Genomic DNA, 14,466 nt, shown 5'->3' with positions numbered 1-14,466 from the left:
TATCTCTCGTAGCTCAGATATCATATTTTAACAATTACCTACTAAAAACTGAAGCCTGGGGATATGATGCAGTGTAATGTGCTAATATAAGCTGGCATATTAGACTTGCATCTATGAGGTCAGGAAGCAGTTTGATGGAAAATTAGTTATAGAGAAAATTGTGTTTTATCATCGCAGATACTGTAATGTGGATATTATCTTGTTACAGTCCTAGTGGCTTAATTGTCTAATGCAGAAGGTCTGTACCCGCAGCTGTTCTGTAAATGATTATTGCATTTTTTTAAAAAAAAAATAACACTGTGATTGCTGTGGCTTCTAAAAACAAGTCATTTTTATATCTGTGTTTAATGAGGTGGCATTTGGTAGCTTCCTGATACAGTCTGTGTTTCCAGAATATAGATATATATGTGGTTATGCTATAACATTATAATAAGTATCATTCACTGTAATGCTGGGAAGAAGCGAAAAGGAGACTGTACCATAAACACCAAATAATGCTTGAAAGATGGTAGATTATAGACCAATGATTCAACAGTTTAACAAAACAGAAATGTCACCTGGTGCCTTTAATGTAGCCACATAATTGTCAGTTTTAATGAAACTCATGAGTTTCTTCCACTCTCGGAGCACATTCTTGCTTCTCTTTTCCACATAAAAAATGCAACTAGGCATAAACATCAGGTTCAATCTACAATCCATTTGGTTCCCAAATAAATTCCCAATTAATTGTGAAGGGTTTTTTTTCTGCTGCTCTTCTAATACCACTTGTTCGTCAACAAATATTTCAGCCCAGAAGACTACATCAGATATCAGAGTGGAAATACACATACACAGGAACACTGCTTAAATTTGATATCTTCTTGTCAATAAAGAAACAGCAATATTCCACAGAACCTTGCAACATTAGGTGATCCTTAACTTTGCTGTATCTACTAGACCAGTGTTTCCCAACCTTGGCAACTTGAAGACATCTGGACTTCAACTCCCAGAATTCCCCAGCCAGCATTCGCTGGCTGGGGAATTCTGGGAGTTGAAGTCCAAATGTCTTCAAGTTGCCAAGGTTGGGAAACACTGTACTAGACTACTAGGACTATAGTAATTAAAAGATATAGCATTAAACCCACTTCAGAAGATCACCAGTCAACTTCGGAGATACACTTCAAGGAAGAGGCAGGATAGATCCTCTTCCCTAGTACAACTTCATGGATATTATGATTTCCAGATGCCAGCTATGCAAGTTAAGAAAACTGGCTACCTGAATGTCACACAGAGTCTCACAGAGAGACACATTCTGTATATATTCAATCACGAGTTAAGGGTCATGCTGGCTGTGGGATTCTGACAGTTGAAGTTAAATCTTAAGGTTGCTAAGTATTGAAAAACACTGGCCTAGCTAACACTAACCTTCACAACTTTCAGAAAAAGTGCAAAAAAATATATAGCTGGTATATTCTGTCATCTCTTCTGTCTTAAGTGATTAAGAGCTACGTGTAATGGCAGGAATCTGACTCTCTGAAAATAGAATTCTCTAGTAAGATAATGCACCTGTCATGATCACAGGATGGAAGAAACATTTCTTTAGGCAGATTCACATTCAAAACTATTCATGATCTTAACTTCTTCCAAATACCACTCGTGACACGTTGAAGAAAATTGGGAAGCATCAACGAAGTTATTGAGGATCCTCCCTGAAATTGTAAATCTGTAATCTTTGGAGTTAAAAATGGTTATTATTGCAATGCTTCACTTTCTGTCTGAGCTGACTATGTGGGTCAGTGTGTGGCTATGGAACAGATGCATATATGCACATGCAATAATTGTCAACATACATATTAGACAAGTTGACTTTAAAGAGAGTAACTGTTCAATTAAGAGTTAATATTACCATATATACTCACGGATAAGCTGAAAAATTTAGATGCCAATTCATCCCCAAAATTTGGGTTGGTTTATCCATGAATAAAGTTACGCTCTCTACATGGGGCTACCTCTGAAAAGTGTTCGGAAACTTCAGATTGTGCAGAACGCAGCCGCGACAGCCATCATGGGGCTTCCAAGATTCACCAACGTTTCTTCAACACTCCGTGGCTTGCATTGGCTGCCAATCAGTTTCTGGTCACAATTCAAAGTGTTGGTTATGACCTTTAAAGCCCTACATGGCAATGGACCAGATTACCTCCGGAACCGCCTGCTACCGCACGAATCCCAGCGACCGATAAGATCCCACAGAGTTGGCCTTCTCTGGGTCCCGTCGACTAAACAATGTCCTTTGGCGGGCCCCAGGGGAAGAGCCTTCTCTGTGGCGGCCCCGGCCCTCTGGAACCAACTCCCCCTGGAAATTAGAACTGCCCCACCCTCCCTGTCTTTTGTAAACTACTCAAGACTCATTTATACCGCCAGGCATGGGGGAATTGAGATAGCTCTTCCCCCTAGGCCATTACAAGTTATGCATGGTATGTTTGTGTGTATGTTTGGTTTTATAATAGGGATTTTTAGTTGTTTTATTATTGGATTGTACATGTTGTGTTTATTATTGTTGTTAGCCGCCCCGAGTCTGCGGAGAGGGGCAGCATACAAATCCACTAAATTATTATTATTATTGTTATTACCTACTGGTACTCTGATAAGTTTCCCCCTTCAAATTTTTAAAGCACTTGTGCATATATCCCTATATAAGCCCATCTGCAAAGAAGTAGAGCCTCAAGTATTTAAGTAAAATGTCATAAAAAATGTGCCCCCCCCTTAGGAAAACCAGTTTTGAAAATTAAAACAAATCAAAATTTCAAGTGTCAGTTTAGCCAGGAGTGGGGCATTTTTCGTGGTATTTTAGTGAGTAATTAAGAAAGGGGAAAGGAGAAAAAACATCATCCCTCCTTTCTATACTTCTATAGTAGAGGAAGCTTAGACAATCACAACAAATGTGGTATGCAAAAAGCAGACATCTTCATGGGAGAAGATACCTTGAAAAAAGGTTTAATGTCCAAGCAATAAATGCAAGGCTCATATTTTCAGCAGATGGGTTTATAGATAAGTATATACAGTATTGAAAGATGATGTTGGCTTGAGAAATGCAATCAGAAACAACATTCAAGGCATTCAAGGGGGCAGTGTATACCTTATTTTTTCCCCTTGTTCATTTTTCTGCCTTCCCTGTTTGTCTTTCCTTTTCAGCTCTAGGAAGTTGCCATTTAATATCTAAATACAGGTGACAACATGCAAGCTTCCTTCTCCATCACAATGGCCCTCCCTGCAATTAACTTAATTCCTATCCACATTTTCCTCAGAACATAACTAAATGTGAAAAATGCCTCCAAATCAGCAGTGGGTTGCTCCCAGTTCGGCCTGGTTCTAAGAACCAGTAGCACAGGCAATAGGAGGCTCCGCCCACCCACCCGAGAGGCTTCTGCACATGTGCAGAAGTGTTGCACATGAACAGGTAGTAAAGAGTTTTAGAACCCACTACTTCTCCAAATCTATGACAGATACTTCTACTGATGATCATGAGAGAGTCAATGGCAGATTCAAGTGCAGAATCCCAGGACAGGAGCAATTAGTGTATTATTAAGCCTCCAAATGATTTGTTTTCAAAGCTGAAGTTCACACCTACAAAGGAGTAACACATGCTGTTTATTGCAATTATCTGATTCGTGTCTCATTTGGACCTACCCAAAGAGGTTAAGATGCCTGATTTCAAGGAGGAAATGCACTGGTGAGCAGACTATCCTCCATGATCCCTCCTAGTCTAAGTCTATGGATATACAGCGGCATTCTTTAACTCGGGTGATCCTCTTTTTCTTGATTGGAGGTTGCATTTCTGGACAGGACAGTGTAACCACCATAGTGGTGAATTTCTTTGGTTTGCAGAATGAACACGATTGGAAGGAACCTTCTTCCCTATGGATATGCCTTGGGATATAGAATGAATTGCACTGGCCATAACAGAATCTATTAATGATGGTTTGGCTTCTGCAGCCTTCCTCTTGGATTATTTGCTTAAGCGGCTGTGTTTTGCACCAATCCCTCTTCAGATACTTTCGTTCCGTGACATGCAATGCCTCTTGGCTTGATTCCAGCACCTCTTCAGTAGATTTGGCCTTCTCCTTCCCCCGGGGTCTGGAGTCTGCTGGTGGCGGTGGCTGCTGGGTCCGTTCAGAGTCATTGGGTTGGGCTTTGTCAGGAGAAGGGATGGTTCCTTGTGATCCACGGTTCCTTTTGCTGCCTTCTGTTGAGGGCAGGAGAAGACTGAACAAAAGGAGGACACCAACAGCAGAAACTGTGTGAGCCATTCTAAGAATACAAAAAGGAATATTGTCAGGTTGTTTTCTACCAATCGAAAAGTATATCCTTTTTTAAAAAAAAGTTATTGAATAATTTAGAAAAGCAACATGTATGTACAAATATACAAATCAAATATACACTAAACTTCACATAATATCAACATATAAACATAACCTGACAAAATCATAAACAATTAATATTAATATTTTTTCAGTGTTACGTACCATTGTATCTTCTATGTTACTGTACCACTAATTCCTTATCTATCTTAAAATATTTCTTAATTTTATTCTATTACTATTATCATCTTCTTTAAATCATCTATCTAAATCTATTTACTTGTCCTCTTATAGTCTGTGTTTCTTACTGTTTTATTTGATTTTTACATTCTAACCAATTATATCAGTTCTCCAAGACATTTTTTTAAGTATATCCAAAGCTGCAAAAAAGATTTTTCCATGCTAGAGAAATTCAGAAACTGGACTGAAACTCAAATCTATTTATGCTATGCTTACTAACAACAGCATCAAGTTAATATATTTGACTTTAATATTTGACTCAAGTCAATGGTAAACATTTTGAATATTTGAATATTTATATGAATGGACTGTAGCAAATGTTATATTAAGTACTTCAACCAATGTTACTTTTTTCACCCAGGTCCTTTATTTACATTTTAAAATGTAAACAAAATCCAGGTAATATGAAGGAAATTAAATAGAAGTACGATTATTGCATGAAAATATTCTAAATAAAGCTTGGTGCTTTCACACTAAGACCCTCCACAAGATTTTAAAATTTCTTTCATTTTTTTAAAGGAAATTTCATTCCCACCCCCACCCACCCCGAAATATAGTATCTAGATTCAGATTCCATAAACTGGGTTTGCGGTAGCATAATTATCATTCAACACACTTAACTCCTAGTCTCAATGACAGGATCGCGAAATGGAATTTGTGGCTGAGGAGAATGGGGTTTTTTTTTTAAAAAAAACCTCAGTTTTTAGAAAAACGAATGAAAGAAAAACAAAAGTAATACTAACTACCTATAATACAGTGGGGCCTTAGAGAAATTGAGAGTCAGACTGCTGGAATAACTTCTAGTTGATTATTTAAATTTTTTCTTTTCCAATTCTCAGAATGGAGTTGTGGAGGAAAAAACTAAGAGACACAGGGTTAGGATGATGGCATGTTTTTGCTCTCATTACAATAGATTGTGACCCCTGTGGTGCTGGAAAAGATTAGGATTCTATGAGGAGCAAAATGATTTAACCTTTCCACATATAGATTTACATAGATCTGTTGAGAATCTGGGAAAGGAAAAAAAATATTTCAAAGAATAAAATATTAGGTATTATATTTAGTTTGGGCCCTAAATCACACGACTCCAGCAGGAACCAATGAACAATGTAGCATTAAATTTCTAATGAAAGAATGCCACTATAGTTAACAGATATCCATAACATTGGAACATCTTTCCCTAGGAAAATGCAGAAGGAAAACAAAAATATGCTCTCCAAGCCTATTGACTTGAAGATGAGTTGCCTGTGAACAAAACTTGTTTAGACAAAACAAGTAATTTAAGAAAAATATTGCTACAATAAAATAGTGCTTAATATAGTTTCTGAACACAAAATATTTAAGAATCGTAACCAAAGAGTAAAATTAATGTTTATTCTAGTATTGTCTCATTTTGCATTTCTTTGCCTCCAGTCAGGCTAGGCCATAATTTTCCTATTACTTTACTTGTTTCTTTTAGGATGTAATTACTTAATTTTGTTTTAGAAATTTCAAAACTTTTGTTGTCTCATATCAACATGGGCCAACAAAGTCTACATGTAGGCTTTGACAACTACCTACTCCTAAATTATAATTAGCAAGTAAGGTGAAACCTTCAGCATATTAATCTCTTGCTTATGGTGGACTGTAGTAGACCCCCGATTTTTAAAAAAATACTTTTAAAATACTCCTGGCCTGGTTTTATGACATCAAGTGACCTTTCTTTAGGGAGGGGGAAACAGTTTGCATATTTTTATGGCATGATCATGTTAAACAAAGAAGCATAAACTCTGATTTCAAAAGAATATAGTGAGAAATGACAAGAAATAAGAGACAAGCAAGATAAACAAAAAACTAATATTACTGTATAAAGAAATCTAGGAATTAAAACTGAGAACACAGATATTATTTTGCAAGAATTAAGATAATCAAGGACTTGATTAAAGCCCAAAGTACATGATAAGTTCCAAAGTTCCCTGATGGCTTTAATATCACATTTCCCATTACCCAGAATTTGGCCAGAGTTCTTAAGATCCAGAATAAGCATGAGACTTCAGATCAAGTAGTCAATGGAATTCCAATTCCATTAAGTTAACTTCTCCAGTAAGTTATACAGGCTTTAGCAATAACATATTTATATACCGCTTCATAGTGCTTTACAGCCACACCTAAGTAGTTTACAGAGTCAGCATGTTGCCCCAACATTCTGGGTACTCATTTACACTTACACACACACATTTTTTGGACACATTTTAATAATGGCGTTTTTTAAATTATTAGATTTGTTCTTACATTGTTCTTGTTATTGTTGTGAGCCGCCCCGAGTCTACGGAGAGGGGAGGCATACAAATCTAATAAATAAATAAACAAACAAACAAACAAACAAACATTGTTGTGAAGTTCTAGCTCTCTGAAGAAGACTTTAATACTAGGGAAATTATTAGAGAAACAAGATGATGACAAGCATCAAGGTGGATTGACCGAGTTACAGCAGAGATAAGTGCACTATTAGTATATCCAAGAGACCAAATTTGGAACAGATCATCATGGGAAAAGTCTATCTATCTGGTTGCTAAAAGTCAATAATGATTTGATGACACATAATCATCAATCAACATTAACTGCTGAAAGCTAGTTTGGGTAATGGTTCAAATATTAGAGTAACGACCAGAAAGCTGAGTTCTAGTCTTGTTTTAACCACAAAGCCAGCTGGTTGATCTTAGTCTAGTCATTTCTTTTGGCTTTACTTAGAAAAAACTGGCAAGCCACTTTGGATAAATGCTGCCAAGAAAACTGCAGGTGAAATCAAAACTAACCAGAAGGCATAATTTTCCCTCCACTTCTCCACAGACCTATAGCTGATTGGGCAACAACAATTGGGCATGCATAAGTGTACCAGCGTGCCTACTTTACCTGTTCAATTGTTCCCTCTTATCAATACCCATCTTATGTATATAAACAATGTTATATCTATGTATATTACCAAAACATACTTGACAACATAAAATAAGTAAAATAAATAAACATGATTTCACACCTGATGCTAGTCTCAGCAACATCCCCACCCTGGGGCCACTTCCCTACTCACCCTTACCTAAATTTAAACCAATATTTTTATCAGTTGTTATTATGGTAATACTCCTTACTTAAATCAGTCTTTAACAGAACATTAATATATGTTCAGTCTTGCAGACAACAATAGATTTATACTGAAAATAGGAAAGGGAAGAGAAAGATTGTATTTTGGATACAAACTAATAATTTACTTATTGGACCAAAAAAGGAATCCTTCCAGTTCAGCTTTGCTTCTATTGTAACCTGATGACCTGGATTGTTCACAGATAGGATACAATTGAGTTATTCTCATCAGTGTGTGTTACAAATTTGTCAAGAAATGCAGTGATATTACATATTTTATTTTGCTTTAGGGATTTGGGTGTGTTTTTTTAATGTGACATCAAAGTCAGAGGGCACATTATCAGTTATCTATCTATCTCTCATATTACACAAACACACAGAGAGACATTTTAGAGAAAATATATTAACAGGAAGAAGAAAAGAAAGAATTACAAGAGTAGAATGCAAACAAGTATTTACAAGCATTAGAAATAATTTTACTTTATTATTTATTATGAATAACAATATTGAAAAGCCTAAAAATAATAAATTCAGCACAGTAAAAATTAAGCACATTGGTAAACTAGCAACAGCATCCTGAAATACAAAGCAAACATAATAATGCCCTACTGGCATAGACATAATCACAAGTTTTTGGGTCGCAGCAGTACAACACTAACCTGGTAAGCCTGCAGTCTTGCTCCTACTTTTAATTTTTCCTTTTTAGTTAAAGAGTCAGAGAGAGAGACTCGAAGAAGTAGTTGCTAATGCCTTCGTCCTTTTACAGAGAGAGAGACTCAATATAAACTGAATTGTAAATCTCAATCACAGATCTGTCCTGCAGATGAGAGGGGAGACTATATTGTCCTAAGAAAGTGTTTACCATACTATTCTTAGCATAAAGGCGAGATGTTTCTTTGAAGCTTTAAAAAAAATCTACTGAGAGAATAGCATTCTACCAAGAGCAAAGGGTTTTTTTTTTAAATTCAAATTATTATTATTAATAATAATAATATAATTATTATAATATAATAATTTAATATAATAATATAATTATTATAATATATAATTATAATAATAATTTATTAGATTTGTATGCCGTTCCTCTCCGAGGACTCGGAGCAGCTCACAATAAATTAAATTATAAACATGAACTTAGAAATTATAAACTATCAACTAAGAGTTTCCTCTTCTGCTGTAGGACAATACCGTAATACTCAAATACCAATATCCAAACTTGGCAACTTTAAGATTTCTGGACTTCAACTCCCAGAATTCTCCAGCCAGCTATGCTAGTATGAACAAGTCTTAAAGTTGCTAAGTTTGGGGGGGGCTGCCTTAAAGGGATGGTTTGGAGAGGTTGTTGTGGGTTTTAAAGTTTTTTGCAAGTCAGTTTTGACTCCGGGCAACTACCCAGGTAAATCCTTGAAGTTTTCTTGGCAATATTTTTCCAAAGGGGTTTGTAATTGCCTGCTTCCTAGTGCTGAGAGACAGTGCCTGGCCCAAGATCGCCCAGCTACCTCTGTGCCTGAGGTGGGACTAGAACTCATGATCTCACCACTACACCAAACTGGGTCTCAACATAACATCAATGGATCATATATCGATATTTTAACATATCCTATTGAAAATCATTCAATTGTTATACTTTTGGGCAATGTTCCCTCTAATTTTTTTTCGGAGTGGGCGGAAAAGTATAGTGTCTGAGCGGCAGTCCCCTTGGGACTGGGCGGCATAGAAGTATAAATAAGTAAGTAAGTAAGTAAGTAAGTAAGTAAGTAAGTAAGTAAGTAAGTAAATCCCTTCTTTTTTATTAAAAGAAATTAATAATAAAATAAAACCAAAATCTATTACTATTAAAACTAAAACAACTAGCAAAAAAAAACACATTATTAATAAAAACAGGTGGGAGCTGGGGGGGGTGTTTCTCTGTTATTATTTACTGGTAAGTGCTTTTACCATATGCTTTAAATCAAGAGTCCTCTCTCTGTTTCTCTCTCTTTCCTGTCATTCTCTGTCTCAATCATTTTCTCATTTTTTTTCTCCCCTTTTTTCTATCATTTCACTCTCTCTCTCTCTTCCTTCCACTTTTCTCTCTCTTGCTTTCTTTCTCTCTCTCTCTCTCTGGTTTTCTTTCTCTCTCTCTCTCTCACTCTCTTCCTTCCTCTCTCCTCTCTTTCTTTCTTGCTCTCTCTCTCTCTTTCTTCCTATCCTCTCTCTCTCTTTCTCTCTCGCTCTCTCTTGCTTGCTTTCTCTCTCCCCCCCCTCTTGCTCTCTCTCTCTTTTTCTCACTTTGTCTCCCTCTCTCCTTTCTCTCTCTCTCTTGTTCTTTTTCTCTCTCTGGTTTTCTTTCTCTCTCCCCCCTCTTATAGTATCTCAAAGACTCTCCTTGATCATTTCTACAATCTCTGATTGTAGAACCAATTTTACTGAATCTCTGATTGTAGAACCAATCTTACTGACAGATTATTTTTCTGATGTCCTACTAACCTGTAATTTGAACTCACTTTCTTAGGTCATAGTGTTGCCTTTTCCATGTATTTTTCATGTATTCCAAACATACTCAACACCTTCAAACATTCCTTCTTTTCTTTCTTTCCAAGCCCTTTATCATCTCATCTAGTCTTCTTTGGACACACCCCTAGTTTTCACTGATCAGAGGTAGAGTAACCATGTCTTTTCTTAATATAAACTATAGTAACTATAGGATTGCATTTGCTTTTTCATTCAGATACATCCTGCTATTAATTTGTATTTATCTTCTGATCCACCTTTTTGCCTAGGCCAGTGATGGCAAACCTATGGCATGTGTGCCACAGGTGGCATGCGGAGCCATATTTGCTGACACGCAAGCCATTGCCCTAGCTCAGCTCCAGCACGCATGTATGCGCCAGCCAGCTGATTTTCGGCTCACACAGAGGCTCTGGGAGAGCATTTTCAGCTTCCACAGGGCGTCGGTGTGTGTGTGTGTGTGTGTGTGTGTGTGATAGGACATTTTTGTCCTCCCCAGGCTCTAGGGAAGCCTCTGTAGCTTGGGGAGGGTAAAAAATGGGCCTACTGGGCCCACCAGAAGTTGGGAAATGAGCCATTTCTGGCCCCCAGAGGACCTCCAGGAGACCATTTTTGCCCTTCCCAGGCATTGAATTATGGGTGTGGGCACTCGCGCATCCACAAAACACGCATACGTGCTTTCGGCACACAAGGAAAAAAAGATTCGCTATCACTGGCCTAGACTGTTTCTTTACATGGTCTCCCTCCATACTAAATTCTTCCCAGCCAAAAGGAAGACTTCACATTTGTCTCTGATGAAATTCCTCTTGCTTGGTTCGTTTCAATGTTCTAATGCATTAACATCCTCTTGAATCCTGATTTTGGACTAATTTGAAAGTGTTTTCCAGAGAAACCTTGGATTTAAACCTAGATATAAGAGAGTGTCTCCATAGAGAAGGTGGTTTGTGCTTCTATTCTAACTTCTGTCTAAAAGATGTTACACATCTCTTATCTTTTTGCCAAAGAAATCTTAATCTTAATACACTAATCATTTTGATCCATGTGGGATTCTATTGTCTGTGCTATATCTGAGTGGATAAAACAACTCTGAGCCTTTCCACAATATAGTATAATACTGTTTCTAGCAACCCTTGTCAAGAGTGATTTTTTAAAAAGGTGCTGACATGAGTTATCTAGAGTTACCTAACGTTTGGAGGGGGGCAGAAAGCCAGAAGATCAGATGATGGCAGCATGGACTTAATTTTTGCTTCACTTTTCTTTGTTTAGTAAAATGAAAAGAGTAAGATGAAACAAGGCCAGCATCAAGAAAGGAAGTAGGGCGAAGAGATGGGATAAAATGTTATTTTGGGTGGTTCTCTTTGGTCTTGTTGACAGCTGAACTGGGAGTTTAGTATTGGATTTGCTTACAGTTAATATGGCATCCTTCCTGTAGTCACTTTATGTATCTTAATTTGGTAGCCTTTAAATTGGCTTTGTACCTCTGTCCTTTCTCAAAGTAAGGGGGTGTTTGGGAGCTCTTTAAAGGAGAAATTGTCCCTCTTCATAATGTTAAGTTTTAGTCTTTTGTTCATACTAGTATACTGGGACCACTTGATGCCTTCCAAATATAGTTTTGTTAATAGTGAGTTGAGATATGGAAAGGACAGATTTTATTTTTGTGAAATAATATTTCAGGGCTCCGTATGGACCTTTGGCTTACACCTGGATGAGAGAACACATTACTTTCCAGAATTGCCTATTTGTTTGTTAAGAGACACATTGCTGGATGAATTAGCTTTGTATCTCTTAATTATGAGGTTAAATAGCTTATACTTGTGATGAGGGTGGGAATTCTCTTTCTTGGACTAGAGATTCTCTTTGTTTATTTTGTACCTCTCATTCTATTTTTCTATTTCTATTTTCTCTCATTCTATTTTCTTTTTTTTGTTTTGTTTTGTATTATCTTTCATTGCTGTAATTAAAACTTTTAAGTTTTTTGTTGTTGTTTAGTTAAAGAGGTAACTGAATCTGGGCTGGAGGCCATTCTTTTAACCCATTCATAGCTTGTCCTAGAAACCTCCCTACCAAATCAGAGGCCAGTTTGCAGGAATAGCAAAAGCCACAGTTCCTACCCGAATGTTTCTCCCTCTAACCTTTCCTGAAAGTGCTCCGCTGGGCCACCGAGATGGTTTAGTGGTTACAGTGCAGTCCTGCAAGCTACTTCTGCTGATCACTGGCTTCCAGCAGTTTGGCAGCTCGAATCTCAGTAGGCTCAAGGCTGACTCAACCTTCCATGGTCAGTAAAATGAGGATTGTTGGGGGCAATATGCTTACTCTCTGTAAACCGGTTTGAGAGGGGTGTAAAGCACTGCAAAGCAGTATATAAGACTAAATGCTATTGCTAATCCAATTCCCACCAGATCTGCACAAACGGGGGTCAAAAGCAGATCTCGGTTTCTGGCAGCACCGTGGGAACTCTCACCTAGCGAAGTTGAGGGGTGGTTGTCACGGCTGCAAATGGCAGGAAAGTTTTACGCAACTATCCACGACGGCTACTCCGAGGGTTTACCATTGGAAACCAGGCTTTCGGCTCGCCAAACACGGCCAAGGCCCCGCCACATGGAGACAATTTTGCTCAAATCTCCCACTTCTGCGCTCCACTTCGCCGCCTTCCAGACCACTTTACTCCCCATCCCCGCCGCGGCGACTCGGACGCAATTGCTACTACCGAGTGTAAACAATGTGAGGTAATGTACCATAATTAAGGTGCCGCTTTTATTAATTCGAGTGCCAGCGCGGCAGACACGAACCTCCTCTCGAGACGCGGAAGACGCCACCTTTTCCAAACCAACGGCAGGATTTACTCGGGGGCAGAGTTTAACCAGGGCGTTGCGTCGTCCTCGTAACCCGGCAGGCACAAGGGCGAGACGCGCGGGCTCGGAAGCCAAGCTTTGACGACGGAGAAGGAGGAGGCGGCGGCGGGGGAGAGAGATGCTGGCTGCTGTCTCTGCCCCTGAGCGAAGGGATCCCAAATTTAGGAGATTTCGAGGCGATCACCCCAATTTACACACCGAGCGGAGCCCCCTGCAACGCACTGAATTGCTGAGCCCCTTAGCCAACCATCGCAGGAGCGCACGGTCTACCTTGAGGAATAGAATAGAATTCTTTATTGGCCAAGTGTGATTGGACCCACAAGGAATTTGTCTTTGGTACAACCCCGGTGTAACCCAGGTGATTCTTCCCTGGGGATAAAATCCCCGCAAAGGCTTTTTTTCTCCAGAGTAGCCGCCCAGAGTCCTTCGGGAGTGGGGCCGCATATAAATCTAATTAATTGGATTTATATGCAGCCCCACTCCCGAAGGACTCTTTAATTAATCAATCAATTAATTTAATTAATCAATTAATTAATTGATGCTTCACGGGCCCGTTTGAAAGCTCGCCCTCGAGAAAAGTAGAACCTCCTCTTTTTACACGAGTAATACCCACCCACCTCCATTACCACTAAGTAGCAAAGCCCCGATATCCCCTCCCAAGTACGCCCAGTTTTTTCCGCGCCGGCAATAAAGCTAAAAAGTCCTACCGCCCCCCGCCCCCCGCAAATAAAGCCCCCTGAACATCGTGTCTTTCTTACTTAACTCCTATCGAGGGGGCGGCTCGGTTCCCCCAGCGTTTTGTTCCCCACAACAACCCTTGTGAAAACGACGCTCGAGTAGAGCCACCGAGCTCGGCCGCCCTCCGCTAAGGAGCCTCGCTTTAAAGCCTCGCCTTCCTCGCTCTGCGACGTGGACCGTCGCCCCCCTTCTCTCCTCTCCCCTCGGCGAAGGCTGCCCGGTTCTGCCTCACCTGCGACGGCGGGCAGAAGCTTCGCCGCTCATCTCCCCGCGTGAGGCGCTCGGTTCCTGCCTCGGGTTTGGGAACGCGGCGCGCGCTAGCTGCCATTTAAACGCCTGCCAGCTGAGAGCGGCCCTCCGCGCCATTGGCTGAGGCCTCCCAATCCTCCCCCTTAACCGCTTCCAGCCGCCGCCGCCGCCAGGATTCGCGCTCCCCTCCACCCCACCCCGCCAAAAAAAAAATCCCCTCACGCCTAGCAATTCCCTATTATTCACACGCTGTCGTGGAGAACGAGAACTGGAGTAAAGAACCTTCTCGGCCCCCCACCCCCACCCTCAGACGGAGACAACACGCGCAGGTCCTACACGTGTTCGTGCAAGAGGAACGCGGGTGAAAACCCCGTTTCTCTCTTCCATCCTGATTTTGTCAAGGGTTGTGAGGTTGGCTCTTTAGTTTCCCAGTTGGAGCCCCT

At 39.6% G+C, this 14,466-nt stretch overlaps 1 protein-coding gene across 1 annotated transcript; it reads right to left on the bottom strand.

Moving 5' to 3' along the window:
* Positions 1-3,614: 3,614 nt before the first annotated feature.
* On the bottom strand, positions 3,615-14,113 carry GREM1 (gremlin 1, DAN family BMP antagonist). The gene is made up of 2 exons (XM_070756496.1): positions 14,007-14,113; positions 3,615-4,287 (listed from the first exon to the last, which is right to left on the bottom strand). The coding sequence occupies exons 1-2, from the start codon at positions 14,036-14,038 to the stop codon at positions 3,738-3,740; spliced, it is 582 nt and encodes a 193-aa protein (XP_070612597.1). The 5' UTR covers positions 14,039-14,113; the 3' UTR covers positions 3,615-3,737.
* Positions 14,114-14,466: the final 353 nt, after the last annotated feature.

The sequence above is a fragment of the Erythrolamprus reginae genome, chromosome 1 (assembly GCF_031021105.1).
Source record: "Erythrolamprus reginae isolate rEryReg1 chromosome 1, rEryReg1.hap1, whole genome shotgun sequence".
NCBI classification, from domain to species: domain Eukaryota; kingdom Metazoa; phylum Chordata; class Lepidosauria; order Squamata; family Dipsadidae; genus Erythrolamprus; species Erythrolamprus reginae.
This window is presented reverse-complemented; position numbering and strand designations above follow the sequence as displayed.

Excerpts from the sequence above, each read along its gene's own strand:
- GREM1 (XM_070756496.1), bottom strand. The coding sequence starts at position 14,038 with ATGAGCGGCGAAGCTTCTGCCCGCCGTCGCAG. Across the intron at positions 4,288-14,006 it reads GCTTCTGCCCGCCGTCGCAG|AATGGCTCACACAGTTTCTG; the intron begins GTGAGGCAGAAC and ends TTGTATTCTTAG.